The 26998-nt window shown below is 42.8% G+C and overlaps 1 protein-coding gene across 47 annotated transcripts in view; it reads left to right on the plus strand.

Moving 5' to 3' along the window:
• Positions 1 to 26998, plus strand: part of LOC112965689 (CUGBP Elav-like family member 4) — a 694998-nt gene that overhangs the window by 555876 nt on the left and 112124 nt on the right. For 22 of the 47 annotated variants that reach the window (XM_026064898.1, XM_026064921.1, XM_026064900.1 and 19 more), the window contains exon 5: positions 23343 to 23354. The exons of the other annotated variants lie outside the window; for them this stretch is intronic. In XM_026064898.1, coding sequence (XP_025920683.1) covers positions 23343 to 23354 — 12 coding nt within the window. The remainder of the gene's footprint in view (positions 1 to 23342; positions 23355 to 26998) is intronic. 47 annotated transcript variants of the gene reach the window in all.

Raw genomic sequence — 26998 nt, forward strand, 5'->3', positions numbered from 1 at the left:
TTCCACGTATCCTTGGATGTACATATCTTATTAAAGGGCTCCTATTTTATGATGACTACTGAGAGGCAATTGAGTCCAACTGCACAGTGTTCTCAGATCCAGACTTCCTCGCACATTTGAGTGTTCCATTGAGCCATGAGCACTGAACTGTGCTGAATATGTTGCATGGAAAAGATATGAGGATATATAGGCAGCAGCCGTGTCACATGAATGCTTCACAGTAACTCAATTTAATAACTTAATATTAAGGTGTAATTTTCTGTGGGTATAATTCAACGTGTCACCTTTAACTTTGCTAGATTTCCATTCATTCAAACCAGCTGAGGATCTTGACTCTGAATCTGGTTTAACTGCTTGGTCATTAAATTATGAGCTTTCCAACCCGGATGCAACCTGTATTTGCAGTACTAATCCCCACTCATTCATATAGGCCACCCGAGCCCTCTGACTTCAAAGAATCCTCGTACAAACAGCACTGTGAAATGCCCAAATTGCACTATGTAAATTCTGTAAACTGAGAGCAAATGTCTTTGTTAAGTCCATGAGGAAGTGCAAGAAAATCCTATTTGCTGACGTGCGAAGGCTTTGTAAGGCAGAGCCCCCAGCCTGAAATCGCTTGATTTGTGGATCCTTGCGATTAAGTTGAACTGAATGACATGCAAAGCTGGCAATTGAGATAAAGAATCACCCCAGGCCAGGGAATGGAGGCAGCTAAGATCTGAAAACAAAGGCTGTTAATCTCATGCTCATCATCTTTAAACAGTCAACATGAAAAGTGCAGGTAAGACTCAGCTGATGCCTTCAGATTACTGGATGGGATGTTGTCTTTTGTCTTCACAAAACTCATTTTCATTCAGTTGCTGACAACCCTCCCCCCTCTTTTCCCCCACCCACTTCCATCCCCTCAGGCAAAACATCTCATCCCGATAGAGTCTCTGCCTGAGTCCTGCTCGCTGGCTCATGAGCAGGAAAGAAATCCTTTCCAAATCACTGGAAGTGTTCTCACAGTATCCAACCCCTCACAGCCTCTCCCAGGAGTGCTGCTTGTCTTTCTGCCCTTTCTCTTTGCCACCGTGTCACCCTCCAGGTCTCACCAGGGTCCTGTCCAGCCAGCAGTCTGCAAACTCTTATGACACCTTGCTGTAGGACATGTTGCTAATCTCTTTGTCAAAATCTGGAGACAGCTGCACAAAAACAAAGGCACTTGTCCAAAGTAGATGTGCACAGGCTGGAGCCAAATCCATTCCCAGAGTTAGGTGAGATGAATTCTGTTTCTGAGGGTCAAACTAGCTGAATTTGTGTTTGTATCTCAGCATCCCTATCAAACACCCAGGAGCTCAGGGTCCAGTGCTTTAGCGCTTACCATACGTTGGCACAGATGGCCCCACAAGTCTGTGGACAACAAGTATTGTCCTTGTGCAAATTAGCATTGTAGGCCTTGACAGTATCCAGCCATGGCAGGGTAATCGGCAAAGAGAGCTGCAGTTAAGCAGTATTTGAAACGTTAGAACCATTCCAGTGCTGCAGGTTAAAAACTGCTCCAGGATTGCAAGTTCGGCATTTTAGGGATCAGTGAGAGATTTCTCTGGAGATTAAGAGCAATTGAAAAGATCGACTTCCTCTCTATAGAGAAGTTTTAATAAGGCTGAAAATAAAATGCTGTCTCTCTCAGCCTTTCTGGCAGAAGAGATCCAAAGCGCCCCCCTGTTGTTTCAATAATTCAAACTTCAGCTTTAGCCAGCCAAATAGGCCTGAAACTCACCTGCAAAAGTTCACAAGGCTAAATGGAATTCAGAACAAACTCCTCTTGTTTCCAAACTCATGTATAATGCAGCGAGGAACTTTGCTCAAAAGCAGCTCCAGCATGCTGCTATATTTACGATGCTCCAAAAGAAACGAGACAAACTTATCAACAGTGCAACATCACAGAAAGCAGAGCAGGAGGGGAAGGGAAGAGCACGGCCACCAACTTAGTATTAGCTGACATTCCTTTGTAGTCAGGTAGCACCTAAATCTGCCTCTTCTCCCTCCTCAAACTGAGATCACAGCACTGCCCAAATACAAACAGAGAAGAGGTCCATGTTCTCCAACACAGAAAAAAATAAATAGATAAGGCAAGTACCGAAGGAAGGAGAAGCAGAATAAAGAGGGTTATTTTATTTGCCAGTTACAAAAAAAAAAAAAAAAGAAGAAGAAAAGAAGAAGAAGAAGAAGCTGAACAGAAGAATTGCAAATCCTATCAATCACTTTTGTTTTAAGAACCTTGGTGGCAACCACACTGTTACACAGAGGTAGCCTCAAAGGTTACTGAAGTCGCGCTCTCCATCCAGCAATTCTGTCTGTCTGCTGGAGAGTCCTGAAGCTGGCTCTGGGGTGACCCAATTACCACTTGCAGAAGAAAACTGATGAGTGTGCCCATGGAGCACCACTGGCAGATGGTGCTGAGCCACCCATGCAATTGAATGCCCGGAGTAGGTAGATATTTCAGCTTCAGCAAGTTCTGTTGGTTTGTTTCACAAAAAACAATTCAGAGGACCCAACACCTACCTCACCATTTTCTGCCACCACCAGCCCTATGCAGTAGACATGGAGCAGGAGCTCTGCTGGTTGGCTGTAGCTCAAGACCCACCAGTTGGCCACCATGGTCCAGGGATCAGCCCAGGTTCACTGGAGACATTGAGAGTTTTTCTGTTGACACCAGCAGCCATGCATTCAGGGCTGTGAAATTTTGAAACATTCACAGCAGGTTGCCACAGCTACCTACCTTAGAAAAGCATCTTTCCTACAACATTAGCTATGCTTTGCGTCTTTGCGCAAGAAGGTCATACCCAAATTCACTTCTCTGTTGGCTAGTTTGGATGGCTCATCCTGCCTGTTCTAAAACCCTATCCTCAGATTTTAAATAGCCGTCTGGAAACCTATATCCATTGCTGTATACAGAAGCCAGATAACAGACTGAGAACAGAGATGTAAGTTTTAGGTAGCTAGTGTTAAGTGAGCTGAATCCTCAGGAATCCTCAGGTATTAGGAATCAGATGCTCACAATAATTTGGCTTACCATTGTTTAACTGAGGAAATATATAGAATGGTTATGGCTAATCATGAATTCCGGGGCTGATCCAAGCTCTTTCTCCTTCACCTTTCCTTCCTTCCTTTTTTCAATTACTTCACTAGCATAGTAAGATGTTAGCTCCTGTTGTTTTCTTTCAAGTATATTATTTTTGCAGTTTTCTGGGACTGGAGTAACTCAAGTGCACCGAGTGACCCATTTGAAGTGCTGAAATGGCACCTTCTTGTTTACAGATTGCTAGGTCCTTATTAGCTCTATTAATAGTATAAATATATGCTATAATATATATGTATATATGCACACACTCTATACTATATATATACTGTACTGTACACGTACTGTACAGTTTATTTATTGTTATATTCCTCTTATAAGTATAAAGTGACATTAAAATAATGTAAATATTGCAAAAGTATCTCTGAAAAAGTTTGTCAATGCCAGTGTTAGGCTGATCCAGGCAAATTTAAGTCTGTTCAACTGTATTTCTGTTTCATGACTTCATGACTCACTTTTAAATTCCATAATCACAGCGATTTTTGAAAGTGATTAAACCTGAAATAACAAAAAGCAAAAGATGGAGTGAATCAGCTTGTTGTGTTCACTCTGAATGCACAGGCATCTCAGGTTGTGCCGCTCCCCCACTCCCAAACAAAAACAGCAATCACTTTTCAAAATTACACCATTTATGGTACCTTGTGGATTGTGGTACATCAGTGTAAAAACCTGTACAAGCCTAGGGACCGTGCTCAGGTGGGTGGGATTGCAGATGTTTCTCTCCTTTGCACCAGGCTGTTTATTGTTGCTTGAGGATTTGGCCTAGTGCTTTTGATGCTGATCACATTTACAGGTTTCTTAAGTGGATTAGGGCAACAGCGTGAAAAACTGTACTTCATAACATATTGGAGCTAAGAGGTGAAGACGTACTGCAGAGTTCTTTTTAGTGTAAACTTGTGAGAAGTAGGGATGTTGCATTTCTGCTTTGTGATGAAACTCTTTCCTGCAACATTCGCTGCATTACACTTTATGGAATTTATGAGAAGGACTTGTAATTCTCCAAAACTGCCTGGTGCGGTCATTTCAGCCAGTGCAATGTGAATTATGCAATAACCCATCGCCTTAATTAAAACAAATTGCATTTACTGTATCAGTCCGTACTATAAATCACTCCCTAGGGCCCCTCTTCAAGGTTTGTGCTTGGCCTGTTCTTGAGAAATGTTGACAGCAGCCTCCATTACCAAAAACATTTTTGAGCATTTTGTTCTAATATCCTTCGCCAGGGTCCAGCCTTTCAGCTCACTGCCCTGATATACAAAACAAATCTTGTCCAAAAAGTAAGACAGAAATCATGTGAAAAAAGACAAAATGCCTCATCTCCCTTTATTCTCCTGATTTTGTAGTGCGTACTTCTGTAGACGGTGGCAGCGGGAAGATGAAGTTTATTAATTGCAATAATGATAATAATAAAAGCCAAAAAAGGAAACCTGCAGACTAATTGTTTTCATCCAAAGTTAGGAGGCACATGGGATTCCTCACACTCACTACTATAATTAGACTGAACAACAAGACAACCAGATTATTAGTCCTTTGTGTAGCTCCAGTTTAATAAAGAGAATGACCATTGGGTATTTATATTCATTTGAGCTCAAAGCAGCTTAAAATGAAACGTTAAATACAGCATATCATACTGCAGGATGAAGTAACTTGCCTTTTAAAGGGAAACCGTCATCTAATTTATGACCTCTGATGCGGGTGGAAGGATTTTTCTTCATTCAGTTTGGGTCAGGCTACTGGGACCATCCATTCAGCTCTACCTAGCAAAGTATTCAAGTGCATGTTTTTGCTCAGGTTTCCTTGCACTGAAAGTTTAAATAAGGTGGTTAAGTACTTTGTTCAAAATGGGTATAGTTAAAAGTTCCCTGAATTAGAATATTAGACTCAAAGTGGTGATTTACGTCTGTAGTTTTATTAGAGAGATACTATTGCAAGTCTGAAGGAAATGCTGGTTAAGGCATTCCTGCACAGGTTAAAATGCACAGGGGAATCCTAAGAGAAGGTTAAAGCAAATTCAGAAAACTCAAGTGAACATTCAAAGACCTTTTTCAAGGAGCTGCTTAACTCTCACTAATTTGGGAGATCCTGTAGGTGGAGATGCTTTTGTAAAATTTATGAGAATTAAACCATTTATATCTAAAACTACTTGGCAACTCCATTTACACTGAAATTGCTGAAACCTCATCATGAACAACCGGGTCATTGACCATAAAATCAGATCCTCGAGCCTGATTGGAAAGCCATTAAAGCCAATGAAAAGGGACCCATTGGCTGGAGCCAGCACTGGAGCAGATCCACGGAGAATAATATAAACTGAATCTGTCTCCATATTTATTTTCCTCTTGATATATGCCTAAAAGAACCCTAGGTAGATCTTCAGTGGCCATAACAATATCTATTTGTTGTGAAGATTAATTCACTTTATATCAAAGCAGTTGTCCATCTCGTCCAGCATCCCTGTCTCTGACAGTGTTCAGGTCTTCAGATGAAAGCCTCTATCATACAAACAAGCAAATACATCTAAAGAACAGGTTTAAGCACTGAGAAGAAAACAAGTCAATATGCATTTTCTTTCCCTGAAGAGGAAAGAAAACACAACTGGAAACAGCATATGCCCCGACTATGACCACTGTTCTTGTAATCAGTCAGACAAAATAAACTCTGCAAATAGTTGGTATCAACAACCATTATTAGGGACCAGCTGGAAAGCACATGTACTGAAAAGTGAACAAATACCTTTAGAATAGTTAATAAATAGTTGCATTTGCCTATATATTTACTGAGTGGCTATGACTGTTTGGCTTATGAATTCAAAAGGCATTTATTGATGCTATATTAAGGGTTCACTGCACAAAGCTCAGGAAACTCAAAGTGCTGAAGCTAGCAACAAAGATCCTTCAACCTCCAACAGCCATAAATACATTTTCCATCTCTTACTATTAGGCTTCCTCTGTATCTGAGCGGTTTACAATTTCTCATCATGTGTAATTTTTTTTCTTACTTGCCTAAATTCAATCACAATAAGCAGTTCTGTCATGGAGCCTGCATGCACCCTAGTTTTTTGCATTACATGAGACTGAAAATACAGGCCTACCTTTTCTTTTCAATGGCAAAAATTAGGGGAGGGGGTTGTTTGTTTGTTTTCCCGTAAGTTATGATAACTTTAAAATAGCTGATAAGATTATCTTCCAACTTTCTAAATAAATTCACTACTGGCCTGTGAATAAGAAAGCGTGAGAAAATTTCAGCCCCCAAAGGTAATTTTGGGGGAAAGTTATAAACCACTGAAAACAGCGGCTTATAATGAAAGTGTCATCTCAACCATAAAAGGTACCTCAATGCACTGAACAGGCACTGTAAAACATGATTGAAAGGGAGTTTAGAGATATAGCTAATGGCTCCAACATAAGGAGTGTAGCTATAAAAGATGAAAAGATGCATGGCTAAAACTGCCCACTGCAAATCTTTGAAGAGCATCTAACTATCCAGGCGTGCTAGAGATGCGTGATTGCTAACAGAACTGGTCATGCAAACCTGCTCAGACAGAGAGACCTTCAAACACTTCACGCTTTTACTTCCTCTGCAAGTAATGCAATTGTTCAACGGAGAGACAGCTCGTGTCCCCAGGCTCATGTTAGGGGCGTCGTCTGGTGTCTAAAGGATGGGGATTGAGGACTGTGAGCCAGGGCTAGTGCACTCAGTCTCTAGTGCTGAGGATAACGCGGCATGTGTTGAGAAACATCCAGTTTCTCTTTCTGGCTCTTGACCTCACTTGGTATGTTACAATAGTTTTGCGCCATTTTCAGGAAATCGTATAATTTTGGTTGGAATGGACCTCTGGAGATCGTGCAGCCCAGCCCCCTGCTCAAAGCGGACTAACTTCAAAGTTAGTTTTGAAGTAGTTTTACTATTCTGATTTAAGCCAGGTAATTTAAAGTTTAATTAATATGTGCAAAATACTTCAACAATCTCTGAAAGTCATTTCATGGACTTTCCGAGTTTGTACTTGACCGTAATTACTTTACAACATGGTCCTTATGATATCTGTAGTGAAATGGGTATTGGTCTGTACTGAGATGCAGGCGAGAGGACTGCTTGGTTAAATTTATTCTGCCCTGGAGGGGGTAAATTCTGACTAGTAGCTATCTTTTGTATGTCTATGGGTTTAGGATATATATGAACTTGGATTTCATGGATTTGGGCCATTTCAAAATGTGGATTTCAAGTCTTTTGTAGGACAGCATTAAAGACCCTGAGGAAGAATTGTTTCTTAATCACTGGTCAACTGTTGAAATAAGAATATGGAAAACTGGGGGAAAGCTACTCTCTTACTCCACTGCAAAGTTTCTGCAGTGATGTCTCTGTATCTCTTTCTGACTGACTGGCTACTGGTTAGCGATCTGAAAAACAATATGAGCATCCAAGTATGACTTTGTAAAACTTTTCACATATTCAGAGTTGTCCAAATGTGAAAATTTGGAGAATTTTCCAAAGCAGAAATGTAGACGAGTATATTTCTGAATATTTTTCCTAAGTATTATCAGGCAAAACAGATCCTTCCTCAGAACTGAAGATCAAAGTTCCAGACATTTTCTTGGTGTTTATTAGCAACTTCAAGGACTCAGAAGACGTAAGTCAGACCTAAAGATGTCATGAAATTTTACTTATTTAATAATAGATTTGAAATCCCTTTTATTTGTCTCCTGCTGAGCCTTTAGCTTGAACTTGGGTCACTTTCAAACTTTTATATCCTCCTGAGGTCTAGAAACCAGGGATTTATTGAGCAAGAAAGAGAAAAAAAAATCTCAAGTGTGCACATGACAGCAGATGGCAAGGCCTCAAACAGCATGAGATTTCTGTGGAAATCCTGATGGGTTTCTCAGCCCCTCTCGCAGGCGCATGCACTCCTTGGGGGAGACTGCAGAGTGCGTGGCCTTCCCCAAGGGCCAAGTCGCAGGTATCTCAGGGAAGATGCAAGTTCTGAATTTTTTTAGGAGAATTTCAACTTCATGTAAATGCTTAGGAAAAAAAAAAACACCCTAAGATTGCACAACTAATTATCTCTACTGTCAAATGATTTCTAAGAGTTTACCTAGTTCCCCATCACGGGAGCCAACATCTCCTCATCTTCCTCTCTCTCTCCTGAGAGAGGATGGTGCTTCTAGAGGTAGGTGATGTGTTACATTATTTCCTCTCAGCCTACTGAGGGAGATGGAGGAGTAGGGAAAGGAGAAGTCCTTTGCTTAAATAACAAGAGCATCTCCAAATAATTCTACAAGTGCTTTTTTTAGGCAAAGGCGTGCTTCTCATTTTGTGCTAGGGGCTTCTGCGAGCCCTTTCCGGACACAAAGATATCAGAAGGCTGAGTATGCCATGCTATGTGCATGCCCTGTGAGGGATGCTCAGCTGCCTGGCCTCGCGTGCTGCCCTACCAGCTATTTCCCATCTCCTCCGTAGCAGCAGAGGGGTCTTGGGTGGGGGGTGGGAGGGGGCAAATCAGCTTCAGCCCTGCTCCACACAAGGTGCCTGCGTGAAGGGGTAATAATGTACTTTAAGCACAGTCTGTGCTCCCCCTTCGGACGAGGGAGGGCGAAAGAAGTGCTGACTGCTTGCCAAGTGCTTGAAGGTGCTCAGGACAAACAGGCAGCTCAGCGCAAGGCTCTTTTTCATGTGTTAAGACTCAAAAGGAAGCCCACAAATCCTCCTTGAAAGCCTCCTCTGCAAACCTGTGTGTCTCTAATTGAAACAGGGCAGGGTCTGAAACCGTAGGAGTCCACAGCTGCTATTTCTATTGTGCATGTCTGAGTCAAGGTGAAGAGAAAAGTCAGCAAAGTATCCCACAGGGTGAGTCCTCCATGTGCCAAGAAAGCTGACTCCACATTAAAGGTGAGAGCCAGAGCTTGCAAAGCAGCGATGGTCTGGGAAGACAGAGGCCTTGATTCCCTCCAGCCGGCTCCAAGTGTTATTCCCATTAACACTGGCTCAAGCCATCACCCTGAATACCCCACGCACCAAAGGAGGAGTGAGAGAGCAGGAGGGAGAGAGGGAGGTGATAAAGTTGTCAGACTGCAGTAAAGGCTCTGGCCGCGGAGGACTGGCAGGGACTGGGTCGTTTAGAGATGCGTCCTGGGACATATTTTAAGGACAGGATAGGGCAGGTTTGTTGATCTTGCAAGGAGTTTGTTTTGGGTCAGGCTTATCTCACACTGTTAGATTCTCAGGGCTCTGCATTTCTCTTCTCCTTGGTCTTCACTACCAGGGGGAAAAGAAAATCTGTGTGGCACAGAAAGTCTGAGATGGCAGAGCTACTTACTTTCATTTCACAGCCCTGACTGAGATAAGCATTTCCTTCACACAGTCCCTGCCCCAAAGGAGCAATCAGGACAGCAAAGAAGGGCTATGATTAAGTGAGAGGACTGAGGCCATAAAAGATACTTGTTGCAGAGCTAAGGGCATATGTGCCCATCATCCTGCTCTCAAGATGATCCTGCTGTTTGGTACTCCTCTCTTAGCAGTCAATTTTAACATTGAAAAGTCTGGGTTATCACAGGACATGACTCAGGGAAGGGCCACTTGGGCCCTTGAGGCCAACTCCCAGTGATTGCTGCTAACTCAGCGGTTGAAATTGGCTTCACAAAACATCTGCCCTGCTCTGCTGCTGTGGGCCAAAAAACACTTTCTGACCCCCTCCAACAAACAAAACCTGTGCTAAAAGAGCACAGCCCCCAGTCAGCATGTGTCACGTGGAGAAAGAAAGGAGTAGCAGTTTTGTCATGGACCTCCACTCTGATGTTGAAAGAGCAGCGTTCAAATAAACCCTAAAACAGAAGACAGGTCGGTGTGTTTCTACCACAGACAAGTCTGCAGGCCATGCAGAAATCATAAGAGTCCTTGTTACCGAAGACAAAATTTGACCTCTTTTAAGAACAGCATGGCCCTTCTGCAGAAAGTTTAGCAGCTGATGCCAAATCGACCCATGAGTCATGCTTTCTTTCTGCCTTTCTCTCATCTCCCTCCTTCTTTCTGCCACCACACCAACATGCATTCAGCATGCGAGATGTCTAGAAGACATCTCCTGGATCACTGCTGCTCCTGCAGCATCTTGTCTGCCTTCAGGCTCTGGCATTAAGTAGGGCTCAGCCTCCTTCCTCCAGCCCCCTGCCCTGGAATAGCAGTTTTCAGACGTGACCTTCTACCTCTTCACGGCTCCCTGTGTCTCTGAAATTTCCAGAGATCAGCCCCTCGCTGCATCCACAAGGAGCCCTGGTATGGAGATTCCAGGCTTGCATCAGCCCCATCTCATGTCCCTGTCATCTCCAATCATGTTGCTGAAGTGAAGGGGATACAAGGAGTTTAGGTGGTGTCCTCCGCTGTGACATGGATTCATCATTTCACTATTTGTTGGGGAATGGCAGCTGTGCACTGCTCACGGAAAGGTAGCCTTGACTGACTAGCTAAAAATCGGAGGTGACCTAGCTGTACAACTTGCTGCTGGGGAACAATGTGACAAACTTCATCTTTCTTCACTGCCAACCTCTAAGGTTAGAGAGGGCCATTACCTGACATGGTGGGTAGGAGAGAGACAGGTCTATGGATGTGTCTGCCTGTGCTTGCGGAGCAGGGGGAGATGAGTGGGCATGTTCTTATTCTTTCTTTCCTACTTAGTTATATTGATTTTCAGTGGCTTGCACGCTTGGAATGCAATAAGGGAGCAATTCCCTTCTATGTTGGCTAGTAAACATTGCCTGTAACTTTATTCTGGGTCAAGAAAGTCAGCACTTAAAATTAAAAGTGGTTTCAGAGGAGGAAAGCTATATTTTAGGAAATTCCAGCTGGGGGTTCCTTGCTACTGTACTTCATTTTAGAATCCAGTGTGTCATGTCACATCATATACATCTTTAAAAAAGCATTTAACTGATATATATTCTTATCTGTTCTTACAATATTTCAAGCAGAAAGTATTTTTTAAAAATCAGTTCCCTGGCTCTCTGAATTTACAGCAGAGACCACAGACTATAAAGTGGAAGTAGTTGAAATTAAGCCCAGGGGAGTGAGAAGTGCACTGGAGAGTAAAGCTTCTATGCCAGGTGCTTAAACACATGCATAGTTTAAATCCTGTGCTGTCTCGTCGAAGCCAATGGAGCTGCTTTTGTATTTAAGACTAACACACCTGGCTTAAGTACCTGGCTGAACGGGGGCCTTAACCTCCAGGCGAAGGTGTATAGTTCTGAGATCCAGTCTGGGGTGTTCGTAAGCTGCTCCAGGTCCAGGTTACAGTCTGCAGTGATGGCTGATTCTCTCCTTTTCCGTTCCTTGAGCTTTGTACAGAGCCTCCCAACTGCCATGCCCAGGCCTTGGAAAGCCGGAAGGACTCCCCTGCTCTCACAGAGGTGGGAAAACATCTGCCCCAGATGACTAGCTGAGGGAACGGGTGCCCATGTAGCTTCCAGATATGGATCCCAGCCAGGATCCGGGTGCTTGGGCTGAGCCTTTGGGTAATGAATTTCCACTCAGGAAAAGCTCCGTTCTGAAGTGCTGGGGACTTTAGCTCGAAAGTTTCCTTCTCACAGAAGAGACACTCACAGCCGGTGTTTCACATGCAGTTAAACATTGGCACTAAAAACATGGTGCATTACTTTTTAAAGGATAGACAGATATTTTACAGAGCTCCACTCCTAGCACTGTAACAGCAAAGTGTCTCTGAAAAACACCCAGCCAAGGAAGCAGGACCAGTGGTACGGTGTGCCTCTGTATGGGGTGCTACGTGCTTTGGCAAAGCAAGTCCATGCCAGTACACCCTGTCCCCTGTTGCCATCCTGTCCTACTGCGAAAATGTCCCTGCAGATCCCCTCTCTGCTCTGCCACGCATTCACCTGCCCTGCAGCAGGGCTGTCACTGCTGTGTCAGGTCTCAGGGATGTCTGGAGTTGGAAACCCCGCTGGGGAGATGAAGTTTGAGATGGCAGGAGGCAACACACATCTACCTGGACCCTGAACTCTGAATGCATCACCCGGCGGCAGTGGGTGCCACATGAATGCGCCCACCCCCCTGCTCGCACTGACACATGGCTCCCTTGCTCCCAGCTTCGCATTTACAAGCGGTGACAAGTCCCATCACCTGCCACCTGAGGCCACCACCCCGAAAGCTGGGAAAGCCAGACATGCTGTTAACAACTTCAGCTTCCCAAAAGAAAGCCCCAGAGACTTACCAGAAGTAACTGCTGTGATTCAGGCCAAATGCATTCATGTTAGGAAACCTCTGCGGCGAGTTAAATAGCCCGATGAAAGGAAGTGGAGAGACGCACAAACAGAGGGAAGGATGGATGATACTCCCATAGCCTGTTTTAAATGCATTGCAGGAGACTGGTTTCTCATCTCAGCTCTCCTTTTTCTCCCTTCTCCTCCTATGACAGGAGAAACCCTATCCCATCCAACCCCATCCCTAATAGGGATCCTCAACTCTGGGAGCAGCATGAGCTGCTGCAATTCCTTGCTCCATCTCTGGCCATGGCCCCTAGCATCCCACTTCTCTATCCTTCCTTGGACATGCCTTGGCTAGCCAGGATGAGGACCAAGAGCAGTGGAAGCACAGATGTCAATATGAGCAGACGATCTGAGTATTCCTCCAAGGTCCCAGGCTGTGAGGTCTCCTTTGCGCTTGGTACCCAAATTGCTATTTGCAGCCAATAAATTACAAACTGGGATTTTGGAGCTAGGGAGGGTGGGTGTTGTCTTGTCTAGGAAAGCAAATCTGTAGAAGGGGCATCGGCAAGAGGCCTCCCAAATCTCCTAGACTTTATGTTCCCCAAGCAATTCTTACACAGCAGCTTCTTTCAGGACACATCATTTTTCAGGTTGCTGCTGTTATTCTGTCTCCATCTAAGCAGTCATGCAACAAGCAACACTTTCAAACAATGGTCTATTGATTACTTGCTTCGTTAGCAATGATGCAATTCCCTGGAGAGGTTTATTACCCTTGTTTTGTATTATTTTGTGCCTTATGATTTGATTTTATCATTAATGGGTACACTTGCATTTCATTTCATTGTGACTCACTTTCTTGGAAGGAATTCTCGATGCAGTTCAAAAATGTTCATGAATAAATGTTTACTGGCAGCAGGTATTTGTGTGTGGCAGGGATACGGGAGTGTTTTCACCCTGACGATCCAGTAGTAAATCAATTAAAAACATGATTGTAAAACTGCGGCAAAGTTCTTTTTGCCTCCGGACTTCACATTACCTACGTTTGACTGTATAAATCTAATAATATATTGCCCATGTGATGATCTGGAATGTATAGTGAGAACTGCTACACACACATTTAAGGTAAGAGCAGGGGCTAAACCAGGTTTCCAGCATATCCTGCAGCTCTGCTCCCACACAGAGCACAGAGCCCATGTCCCACTGGTGATTTAGCTCCCTTTGGCAACATTTGACTAGAATTCCCTTTACTGGAGGATAAAATAAATCAAAAGGGCTCTCTACACGGAGATGTTCATTCAGATTAAGGTATAGTATACATTTAACATGGAATAGCTATTCTTAATTAATTCCCTGTCTGGGTGCTCTTATTTCAGTCAGACTGCTGTAGTCCAAATTAGATTAATCGACTTTGGATATTCTTACTAGTTATTACTTTCTCTTATTATTAAGCATTATTAATATTAGTTATTAGAAATTAATGATTCCAGAATAATTCCCCACATTTAGTTACACGCCAAAGCCTCCAGAGGCCTGCGATGGCCAGTGGGCTCAGCGTTCAGTGAAAACTCCCTTGCTCCCAGTTTAAAGAGGTTTTGAACAGTGCTGGGCTGTGTCTGCTGAGCAGAGATGACTATGCTAGTTTTAAAATTTTCTGTAACTAAAGTGAACCTCTTCATATCAAGGACGTATCCAGAAGCCACTGCTGGTCACACAGCAGCACAAGGAAAATGTGGTGCAAAGAGATTCTGAAAAGACGCAAGCTAAGGGCAGCATATCACATCCCCGTCTCGCACGTACCCGTCCTGGACTTCACCAAAACCCAGGGGTGTCGGCAGGAACCCCTCTGCGGCCTCGCTGGGCTCCGAGTGCAGACTGGGAACGCTGCGTGGGGCCATCCCAAGGATCCTGCCGCACCTCTGTGTGTTAAGTCTGCAGATGCAGGCAGAAGAACGGTGTACATGACTGTGTGCTTGAATATAGATTTACAGAGACAGTGTGCATAAATCTAGATAATTTATACAGTGCTGCAAATACAAACAGCAACTGCCACCCCTCTCCCCTCACAAACTCGTATACACAAATGCACCTCAAGAATGAATAATGCAATGACAAAGTGAGCTGCATTTGTATGGACATCATTGGTATCAGCAGTTAGGAATAATAGTTGTCTAATTGTAGTCTTTTATTGTGTGCTATGTCAAAGCGTGGGCGAGTAATTGCAATCATCAAAACCCTTTCAGAGTGTGTGCAAAGCCCCGACCCCCATCACCTGCCATCAAGCCTATCTGATCCACCACACACATGCACTTACTGGGCAGATGAATTAGCTAGATGGGCTGTTTTTTATTTTTTTATTTTTTATTTTCTCTTTGGTTTCGTGTTTTCCTTCCCTCAAGGTTGTGTCTGGGTTGTGAAGGGTTGTTAGACTTTTTTATTATTATTGTTATTCTTATTTTTCGACGTGTGTGTGATCGCTTTTTGGGTGAGATAATTTAGACGACAGACATCAACAATTATACAAAATAATATGGTAACCAGCAACTGAAAAAAAAATAACAATTGATTCTCATGGGCTGCTGAGTGTTACAATTTGAATGTCTTTCTATTAAAATCCTTGTAATAGACACAGGGAGAAAGAAGGGAGGAGGTGAGAGGGAGAGAGAGAGAGAGAGAGAGAGAGAGGGAAATCGGTTCTTTTTCAAATATTACTCATAAGATGGAAGAGAAGATAGTTTCAGAATGCAAGCGGGACTGATTTCCATTAACATGATCCCATTTCTAGTATTATTTTATTAATATAAACATCTTGGCTCTGGGAATGCCTCCTGGATCATATAAACTGACTGCATTTTGCATTGGGTTTAGGGGAAAATCAAGGAGAGCGCTAAAAAAAAAAATTGAACCTATTTGTTATATTCATTCTGAATTGCCAGCTGCACAGTACCTGAGTGGAGCAGCAAATTTGATTATCAAATACAATTAAGGCCTGTTTTTGTCGATGTGGAGTACCATGTAAGTGCGTATTGTATATATCTGTCTGGAAGACAGCAACAGTACAATCATGTGGGCTACGTACTCTGTCTTGCTGCTGGAGAGCACTTGCAGTGATTTTCTCTTGTTCACCCTCCCAAAGTAAGGCAACCATTTCAGTGCTGTAATAACACCAACACCATGTTATATAGAGAACATTGTTTAAGAAGTAGATAGATTCATATATAGATACCTGCTTTAAACCTTCAGAGGGTCTCCGCTCTGGTTTTTTTTTATGCCAGTCTTTGTGTGATATATCATTATTTATTTATTAGCAGTATATAATATCTTCAGAAGCTTAGTAGCGTATGTCCTTTCACTGTAAGCACTTGCAGTTGCTTAAGGACATATGCGCTTTTCATGGCTGGCAAACATGAGATTGGATGGGACATGTGTGTGTGCTCAAAATTCTGTAATAAGACCATTTAGAAGATTATGTGATTAATCTCTCACAGGAAACAGTAGAAACCCTATTATGTGGGGAAAATTCAAGCAAAGAAGAATTTAGACAAGGTTCAAGGAAGAAAGTCCTCGTGGTATATCATATTACATTGTGGAGGAGGGTCCCAAGTGAAGGAGGTGTAACTTGTTCTGTGGATTGCTTAAAATGAAGATAGGCAAAACACTACTGAAATTTCAGCAGGGCAATGTCCCATGTCTTCAGAGGACCAGATAACCAAAGAAGTCTTTTTCATTTCTGATTTTTCTGAGTCATCTTGACCAGGCTGTCTGATACTTCTGTTCTCACTCTGCTGTAACTAAACTTGTTTCCATCCCTGGATGTTAGAACACAGATGTACTGAAACACACATATTTTACAAGACCTCAAGGCAATCCAAAATATTGACGGTTCTGAGCAGAAGATGCTGCAAAATGCAGAACTGGAAAATCTATAGACCCTGTGGGTTTTTTTTCCCAGGGAAAAGTGCTGCAGCTACAGCAGATCACAACTGGTTAGACACCAGAACACAGGTCTGAAAATCAAATGAACAGCTTTCTAGTCTCATTCTTGCATTTTGGGCAAGTCACTTTCTATGGATTTCATCTCCCATAGTTTCTGTCTTCTGAAAGTAAAGTGTTATTCTGAGCTGGTCATCTGAGGTGCTTCAACAGTCAATAAAGAAGCAGAAGGATATTTCCACAGGGCCATTCATTCATTCATTCCACAGGTGGGGATGAATCACTTTATGGAAATTCACCTGTATCACTCTACACTTCTTGTAGAGTATGCACAACTAGTTTCAAGTAAGTACTTGTCCTTAGATGACTAAAGAGGAGATGAAGGCCTCCCTTAGGATCTAATTCCACTCCATGTAGAATAAATGGAGAAATTCCCTTTGGTTTCAGGAAATGATGAATTTGATGACCTGTGACTTTTTCTTAACTGTAAAATGCTTAGAAAGATGCCCACCTGGCACAAGAACTGGTTTCATCTCTTCTGACAGAGTTTTAGAATAACATTACAGTAAGGATTCCCTTCCATATTGTAATCCTTCTTAAGGGTTAACTGGACTATACCTTCATCTTAAAGAAGTTGGAAATGCTTTTTTGTTAATCAGAAAGAGCTGTTACTGATTTCCAGTTCCATTACCCACAGTTCTCTCCCAGCAAAATTTCGTCTGGATGTATTGAAACATTCTGCTAGAAAGCTGCTTTCTTAAATGGTTATTATTCACATGATAATTAGTGCTGAGGGAGATATTTTTTCAGGCAAAAATGTTAATTTTTCACAATTCAGACTTTGGGGACAAAAATAGTGGATTTGATGAAGCTTTTACTGGGCAAATTACTAAGGTCCAAGTTGGACTTTTTGAATAGCAAGTGCTCCAACGTGTAAGCCATTCTCTGCTGACATGGGTGACACCTGCTCTGCTGAGTTATCCAACAGCTGTGCTCCTGGGCATTTTAGGGTGATGATGTCAACCCGAGCATTACTGAAAGGTCATGGTCCAGAACAAAAATAGTATGTGAATCCTTGACATTTTCTGCTTAATGGAATTCTTGTTTTCCACCTCACCCTAATTAAGATAGTGCTGAGAAATGCTAGTCTTGTGGAAGGACCATACTATGCTAACATCTCTACAGAGACCAATGAAAGCACACCCAGCTCCAGACTTTCTACAAGTTAAGGATAGTAAGAAAGAAATCAGAGGAACAAAAGCAGATAAGAGAGTACAGAAAATAGTGAGATAGGTTTCATTAGTAAGATGAGAAATGGTTTCAACACACTCACTGTCTTATTGTTGTCAAAGCTGTATATCAGCATCATAGCAAAGGGGACAGCTTTGGAGGAATTTCAGGGAACATCCTGAGATGGGATTGCAGCTCTCTTTGATGAACTCCTATGAGGTACAAAGGGTCAGCATGGGAGAAAACTTGTCTAAAAAATTCAATTACTGAGTGATAGAGGGTGTTATCAACAGGATAACCAAAGATGAGAGCTGGCATTTCAATAGCAAGTGAGAGATGTTAGGTAGAGGGGGAGATAGGCTGTGAAGAGCCTTTCAGAGGTCCCTGTATGGACATTGAACCATAACAGCCACTCATCAGTGTTATAAAACTACCAGCAGCAATATCCTCAGGCCGGGAAAGACTCTTCTTGGCAAGACAGCGTACCACACCATGTCATCAGATAGAGCCCATCCTATTGAAAATTGAATCCCTTTGAGTTCCCTGGAACAGCAGCAGCTGGAGGGGAAATAACAGTAAAATTCTATGGCTGTAATAAAACGCATTAGCCATCTGAACACTCATTTCAATCAAATAATGCAGCCTATTCATATTTAAACAGGAAATATTGTTTAATGTTTATGGTAATGATCAAATCAAATTTTAAAAATTAAACATGAAATTAAACATTAAAGTGAGGTTCCAACATTTGGCACATGGGACGCCATTTCCAACTCACAACCGATGGCGGCAATCATCAGGGTCTACCCTCTCACCCTCCCTTAGTACGTCTTGTTGAGGAGGGTATCAGAAAGGGACACCCAAGGGGCTTTGGTGTCATGATGGCAGCAAGGCCAGTCTAGCTGAGTGACCACACCTGACATAGGGTAGCTGATTTGGAGTCAGAGCCTTCCAACACAGCCTCCCCTTCCATTCATTCAGCTTTCCATGGCAGTGAGGGTTAATGACTTTTGAGAGGAAACTGGAAACGCAAAGGAAAAGTATTTTCATCTGGAATAAGCTAAATGGTAGTTGTCCTTCATCCAAGTGAAAAGCAGTCATGTGTCCCCATTGGAATATTTTGGACTCTAACCTTCCCCAGAAAAGAACAGGGAGAAGAAAAGTTAGAAAGGATTTTCCAAAGCAGCATTGAGTTAGAAGGGGCAGAAAATGCCACTAGGAAACAAGTTCTCAGATACACAAAATGGTTAGACCCCCACAGGAAGTCAAAATGCAAAAGAGCATGTACTTGCTCTTTAAATCCTGCCCCTTTGGGGGCAACACACAGCCGTTTCTGTCGTGGTAGGAATAGGTATAGCACTCTTGATTTTGAAAAAGATGTGCCACTCTACACCAGCAGAGGAATGAGCTCAACTGTTTAATTTAAGATTTTGATAGAGTTGGCCAAGTTTGTATTAAATGAAGACCTTGGAGTGATGGCTAGCTGTCAGAATATTGCTTTTAGACTGTATCTTGTGCCAGAGTAAACTTAGAGCCAGAAACCTTCTTCCTTCTCCCGCACCAAATCTGGAGTGACTTTACTGACACTAGGCCTAGCAGTTCTTCCCCAGCTCTCTCCACCTGAAATCAGAAAAAAAAGGAGTTTTGAAGCTAACCCACTGTCTCTTATATCTCTACCCAATGAGGCCATTGACCTTATCAGTACTGTGAGCCTAAGTTTAGGTTTCCTGCTCTGTGCAGCTAAGTTAACCTTTTCCTCTAATAGTTGCATCTTTCAAGGGAGCATGTCCTCAGTGTAAATTAATACCAAATTAGCAATGCTGTGGACTTCCAGCCAGTTGCATGTTGTTCCTTAAAGTCAGAAAAGCTCATCAGAAATGGCAGAATCAATCTGTCAATCCCCATTCTTAGGTCAGCTGCTTGTCCAAGTTTATTGTTGAGGGGACATGCACAGAAACTTCTGTAATATGAAAAAAAAAGTAAAAAGACAAAATTAATTAGCTGGGAGAGTAGAGCAAAATGGCAAGTTTTATCTTAACCTGTGACTACTGCTCTCATACTTGTACCATGCACTTTAAATAGGATTGGTATCCTATAAGAGATTGTCAAGGATTTCATTTGTTCTGCTTGACATACAGATGTACAATTGGTAAAACTGCATCTTATCTTAGTAATTGTCTACAGTGCAAAGTCTGTACCAAGTTATTGACTTCAGAAGTCAGGTTTCATCTGTGCAGCTCCCTGATCCACCGTCAGCCCAACAACCTCCAGCTCTACCCATTCATCTTTCAGCTCAGCTTCCTGAGCTAAACCACCTTCCTCTGTGCAAATGCTGGGTTTCAGCTTTTTGTAAGAAATCAAGATCACTTTTTGGGGGAGGAGAGGAGTGGAGTGAACATGCAATTTCCTTGTTACTGGTAGCGTTCTTGTATCCAGTATGTGCTTTGTCTAAAAAAAATCATCATCTCAAACACCAGAACTTGGTAAATATTCTGAGAGCTTTTAAAACAACATTTTTTTTTTTTAAGTTCGGGGGAGAGGTGTTAACTATCTGCAGTATTAACCCATTTATTAAAGTTATTGTCGGGTTCAGTGCTCATATAGAGAAATTCCTGTCTGTCTGTCTAATGATATTTGAAAAACTATTGTACAAGTCCAGAGCAGCATGCTAATCCTCTAAATGTTAAACAAAGTGCTTTTCCAAATTTTCAGCAACCTTTCTTGTTCACAGACACATGCTGCAAATAGATCTGGTTGTAAAACAGGGTATTTTTCCCTGCACTTCTGAAAAGTTCATATAGAGCTAGGTATTTTTTTTCCCCTTCCAGCTGAAAAGAGCTTTGGTTTTGAGTTTTTGCTCAAGAAAATAGCTTACTCAAATCATTGGTCAAATGTGAGCAATGACAGTCGTATGAACTGACTACTAACTTGCTCACAGTGCCGATTCACTCCTCCCTGGGAAAACAGGAATATAGAATAAGAACGTAAGAACAACAATAGTGGGCCAGACCAAAAGTCCATCCCACCCACATCCTGTCTCCTATAGCAGTCAATCATGAAGCGTAGGGAAAATTCCAAGACCAAGGTGAGCATAGAGCAATACTTGCCCTGAATACTCTCCTATCTTCCTACAATTGGCAGCTCAGGGATTTCCTGAGCCAAAGGTACTTTCTTTGTATTAGTAGCTTTCAATGGATTTTTCTTCCATGAATTGCTCTGTTGTTTTTGAATTCATAGGGATGTTTTGGATGCTGGTTTTGCATCACTGGCATTTTTCATTGTTTAAGCAGGACTGTTTGCCCATGGAGTCAGACATTAGTCAGTGAACCTAGAGACTGGCAACTTGTACAAGCACAAAATAATGCATTGAAATTGCTTTTTTCAGTTTTCAGCATCCTGCCAGGTCTGAAATAGGACAGTGCATGTAGCAGGTAGACTTTTAGCATGACAGTTTGAGGGAGAAGAATGCCAGATCCTGCTTAGACTGCCCAAGGCAGTGATGGCTATGAGATGTCACTACCCAAGATGGGATCCCAGAGCAGGGCTGGTTTAACCTTGGTAGGGGAGCTGTAAACTGTAGGAGTTCAGCAGCTGTTATATGAACAACTGCAATAGCCCTGCAGCAGGGGGCAACCTCCAAGGGAAGTTTAGGTGATCGACAGGTGAACTGGTTGAGTCCTCCAGGGCTGAGATACCTCCAGTCACAAGTGAGAGCCCTTAGACAAAGAGCTGAGGTTTGCAAAACGTCCTGTGGCATCACTGCTGCATGCAAGCAATCAAGAAGCAGCATTTTCTAACATCCAGCAAACAATGTCTGCTACATGTATTGCAGGCAGCGCCTCCGCTTCCCGAGCAGCGTGCCAGCTCACAGCGAGGAAATTGCTCTGCTCTTTAGAAGGGGTGGATAGTTGTCATGTTTTGTTGGGAAGGTTGTTGGATTTTTATTTTTTCTTTTTCTATTTCTTTTCCCTTGTTCAGTTTTCAAGCTGCTTTAGATGATCAGTATTTGCACTAAAATGAAATGATGCTAAAGTAGTTGGAAGGATCTGCACAAGCAGATACACATGTAAACAAAGGTGATAATTAGAATATGAGGCAGGTCTGGGGTTGTGGCTACATCAGGAGTTGTGTTTGTGTGTCAAGTTTACCCCTGTGCTTTCTCTCTGAGGCATCCTTATTTCGGGGCTACCTGGGAAATGCAGTATGGCTTTTGTTGTTTGCAATTTTTTTACATTATATATTTTTTTTATTCTTTGCTTTTCTTTATGGACTCCCCAGGTGCCCATAACAATGTGGCAATCAACAAGGATATGCGCAGTTGCAAAATTCTCCCTTTACAAGTAAATCTATGCAAATACAGCAACCCACCTCAGGGCATCTTTCAAACCCAGGGAAGAAATGGCAGGGAAGGAATCGCATTATGCTTCAGACAGCACTTGCAGTCATCTCTCACCTGACTTTGGAGGCTTCTCTTGCTTTTTCTCTCTCTCTTCCATCTTCCCCTCTCCCTTAAGTATACTTCCAGAAAGATAACTGAGTAGAAAGGGCATGTGCTGTCCTCGGGGAGCCTGTGTGGCTGCCTGGCAGCCGAAGTCCATGCCCCAGCGGGATGGTGTACGGGAGGGAGCTCAGGGACACGTTCTGCTTTCAGATGTGCCCACACATCTGTTATTGGCTTCAGCTGGGAACTCCCTGCAGGCACAGCTGAGAGATGGATTTGAAACTAAGTCTATATTAAAATAAAAAAGAAAGCGTGGCATCTTTGGAAGAACAGCGAGTCCGGGACTGCACGCGTTCAAGAGGGCTGCACGGTGGAGAGCCCAAGGCGGGATTTGGCTTTGAGTGACTCTCACAGCCTCGGCCTCTGTTCTCGGGGCTTGCCACCCACACAACTGCTTTCCGCAACCAATAATTTGCAAGGAAGGAGGGACAAATCCTAACCTTCAACGCAGAGCCCAGTGTCTCCTCTGTTTGTCTTTAGGTGGCCAGAAGGAAGGGGAGGCAAACAGATTCTGTCCTGCTGACTTCCCCGAAAAAGGGCCTGGGGTCTGTGCGGGGCTGGGGCTGCGGGGTCATTACAGACCGCTGCAGAAATGGCCTTGGGGGCAATGTGGCATGCAACTGCTCCTGAGCTGTAGGGGAGATGTCTTGCTGGAATGATATGGGAACTAGCTGCGGCCTTTGACGTCAGCCCAGAATGCCCCTATGTGGGGACCCTCACAAGGTCCAGTTACCTTTTTGGTGGCTGAGGAGGGAAGAGGGGCAGGCTTTCTTTTCTCATTCTCTGCCACATTAGAAAGGAGAATATTAAAATATTCCTATGGAGATTGAGCTGATAAGTACGGAGGGAAATGGATGAGGTCCAGTGCCATTTGACATGAATATACTGGGAATATTCTGAAAGAGCATGAATTTCCAAGATTCCCAGTCAGACACCCAGTGCCAGCACCATGGCTCTGCACAGACACAACTGGGATCTAATAGGTGAAAATGCCTTTGACAATCCCGGGGCAGCAGAAAAAAAATTATTAGAAATAAATATGGATAAGTTTCACTAAAAACAAAAATCAGGACATGCTGGTAAAGCACAGACTATCAGAAACACAGGCAGCTGGATAACACGGAGAGGGGCTTCACATAAAGAATGGAGCAAAGCAGAGCAGAAGAGAATAATCTGAAGGAATTTAGCTTAGATGAAAACAGCCACGCGGTCTCTCTTTAAATGCTTAGCTAGTGCAGTGAGAAAGGGTAATGTTTTCAAAATGCACCACCCCACACAGTGTCATTGTGACTCCAGGGAGAGAAGGAGAACGCCAGGAGGTCCTCTCGGAGGAACCTCTCAGCTCTGACAGCCCAAGCACCTCCATCACGCACAAGCGTTGCCACTGAGTACAGCTCTTGTTTGCCATATGTCATCCCTTTTTGTTCCCTGCCATTTACATGCTGGCAGGTTGACTTTTTATTAAAGTAGGAGTAGGCTGAAGATTTCAGATGTGGGCGCTTGAGAGACCCTCCCCTTCATGCCAAGCTCAGCTTTCTCAATTTCAGCTCAGGCTGACATTATATCAAACCGTGTTTCTCCCCAGTGGGGACAACCACAGATTATTTACAAAATACAACACGAATGTCACACTAAATGAAGACGAAAGATGTGCAGGAAGCGTGATTGCTTTCTGAGCCTTCTTAAGAGCTGTTTGTTAAGGAAAACGTCCATTTAGGCAGCAAACAGTCACCAGAATTGGCCATGTTAGATACTAGAGATAGGATCTGACCTGCTAACAAACACCATCGACTGATAACATTCCTCCGGTGATAATAATGCAGATGCTAATAAGCATGTAAATAATAAATAATAGTGTGTACATTTATCATGTCCCCTATTCCAAGGGTCAAAAATGCTTTACCAACAAGAAAGTGTGAAGCCCCAGAACAGCTCTTTTCTCCACATGTAGCGTATTGTTAGCGTAAGCAAAGGGACTTTTGTCATCTGGGTTAGTGAAGAGCAGCACCAGTGGAGCTGCTGGATCCCAGTCACTGTGGTATTGCTGATTCACGGTGTGAACTTGGGGGAGTTATTTCAGTGCTCTGAGTCTCAAGTTCACCATCTGTAAAATCAAGATAATTATATTTACAGTGCTTACCTCACAGAGCTGTTGCGAAGATTAATTAACGCATATATATTTACAAAGTGCTTTGAGATCTTCGGGTGAAACCTGCTGCCTATGTGCAAAATATTACTTCTCTAAAATATCCTGAAAACTCAAGGGCTGCAGAGTCTTACCAGCTATCACAACATTTCTGAGTGCTTTTACTCTTTGTCTGAGGAAGCTCTTTTGCAGGTAACAGTTATATATTATGTTAATGGTGGAACACCTTGCAAGTAATAGTTTTTCCCAGTTCCTTTTCACTTGTTTTTCTCCTTATGCACTATGTGAAAACAGATTATAGGTCCATTGAACAGTAATTTTAGATCATTATTAAGACACATATTTTGAGCATTTTTTTACCTCTGTAGATTTTATCACACACACAAAAAAATCTCGGTGTTTATTTGATATTGGCTATTCCTACTGTGTTGGTTGTTTGTGATGAGTCAGATAAACCATGATATATTATATCTGTATGACTACCAGCAAGAACACACCCGTAGGCATACTTAGGGCTCAAAGATTATGTGTGTGTTTAATTTACGTGCTATGGGTGGGATTCATCTCTCCTAAATTTAGCCATCTGAACATTAACCATTAAATCTAAAGTAGTTTTTAAACTTACTTTATACTTAATTGAGAGAGACAGGCACTTGTGCAGATCACAGTTTGCCTGACCTTTCTTAGATAGCAGTATTGATAAGATGAATTAGCCTTTGGAGGCACCAATACCTCTGTTGACTGTGAGGGGAGATGAGTGTGACAGGCTCAGATTTAGATGTCCAGCATGGTATTATGAGATTGGATTCTGCACTGTAGACCCTAATGATTCTCCTTGCCCTGGCAGGAGAACCAGCATTACATTGAAATAGAGGACGGCTTCTTTGAGAGATAGCACACAGCTCCAGATTAAAACACCTACCTTTAGGAATCTACACTCCCATTACAGTCAATGGAGATTTTGACAGTGCAACCTGTAGGGCCTAGAGAGTGATGCAGATGACCAGATATAGGTGTCCACTATAGGGTAAGCTGAATAGCTCACTGGGGTCCCCAGACTGTACAGCTAGGTCTCCACTGATTATGGCAATCTACACAGCCATTTTATCTGGAGATACGTAAATGTGGGTATTTTAACTTGCAATCCGAATCCCACTCCAGAAGTCTGATTTCATTAAGAGGATGAACACTGAGCTATTTGATACAGGTAGATATGCTGAGGATGCCGCACTTTTTACATCCAAACAATAGTTCCTGCAAGCCAATACTGAGCAGTCTGCAAGCATCGCAATATTTGTAAATCAACTTCAAAGAATAGCAGGGCTTGATCATATGAAACCCATATGCATTTACCAGTTCTTATCCCCACCTGTTTCATCTATTCCGTAATTGTGCATTTTAGCTGTATTGTGTCTAAAGTTCTCAAATTGTGGTATTTCCACCCCCTTTCTTATAAGACAGTTCTCCAGTTTCAGGTATTCACTGGCAAGAAGCCATTCAGTGGAAGTTTCTGTTCCTTAATTTCACTCTTTTACATGCAGTTAAATCCCTATGAGTCACATCATTCAATTCTTCCATCTTTTGCTGTTTATAGATACATCTTCAGATGGTTGCCACATCCATAAGCACAAGCTTTCTTCCTGATCTTTGCCCCGACTAACATTCCTTCTAATTACCTTTGAAAAAATTCTGTATTCAAGCTATGATAAAGTGATAAGAATATTTATACATGCACACGCCTATATACATGGATGACTTGTAGTCATTGTGTTCAATCCACACATGCAGGAAACAAATAGGTAATGTATATTTAAGCATCTTCGTATAACTCGCTGACTTCGGTGGACCTTTATCACTGAGCACCAGCAGACAATCTGCTGTTATATGCACATACACACACAGATGTATGTGTATATATATAGATAGATAGATAAATTTACTTTGGAGACTGGGGGGAAAGAATTCTTTTGATTTTCCCTGGACATCTGATGCTCCTTAAGGCAGTTGTCATTACACATTAATTTGTCTTGTTCTGCCTCAGCTCACTCCTTTTTGTCTTAAATGCCATATTACAAAATGTTACGAGCCCCTGCCTCCCTTGGCATACCCACAATCCACCTGGGCATGTAGGGAAGCATGCCATGATCCTTCCTGACAGATGTCAGCAAACATCTCATCAGGGGCTCAGCTGTGTCACCCCCAATGATACTGCATGGCAAGATCAGTCCCTGGCTACATTACACCCTATCCTGCCCACAGGGGAGGTGGGTAGAGCTATGCTAATTGGTTCTGACCCACCAAGATCTAGGGGGGAAATTGCACAATGTGCCAAATCTGCTCCACAGAAACCAGGATGCTGCAACGCACATAATCCCTTCCAGAGTGTTTACAAGACAGCAAGAGTCTGTGTACGCGTGTGTGCATGTGACAAGACAATATGGTACAAAAGTCACATGAGCAACTCACCTGAATTTATTCTGAACCTACAGAAGGGCCTTGCTTTGGCTCTGCCCCAAACCTCTGAGATAGACTTGGGATCCTGTAGCATTAGAGTCAGTACCAAAATTGAGGTTGTCTCATTTTTTTATATGACCTACCTTGCTTTAAGTTGAAACCTTGCCAACAAACATGCATCACAGGTTTCTGCTGCATTCAGTGCAGTGTCCACCAAATACAAGAAAGTCGTCCCACTCACAGCTCCTGAGCCTTTCTCAGCCTGGCTGTGGGGTTATAAAAACATGTGCTTGTACCCTGCGGCACAGCTGTTGCCTCTGTGCTCTTCCAGGCCCACTCAAAAGGCCTGACTTCTCTGCTGACTTCTATTCTCCAGGGACCCCAGGAGTCAGTAGCAGTGACTATGCAATTCA

The sequence above is a fragment of the Apteryx rowi genome, unplaced genomic scaffold (genome assembly GCF_003343035.1).
Source record: "Apteryx rowi isolate R43461 unplaced genomic scaffold, aptRow1 scaffold_221, whole genome shotgun sequence".
NCBI lineage: Eukaryota > Metazoa > Chordata > Aves > Apterygiformes > Apterygidae > Apteryx > Apteryx rowi.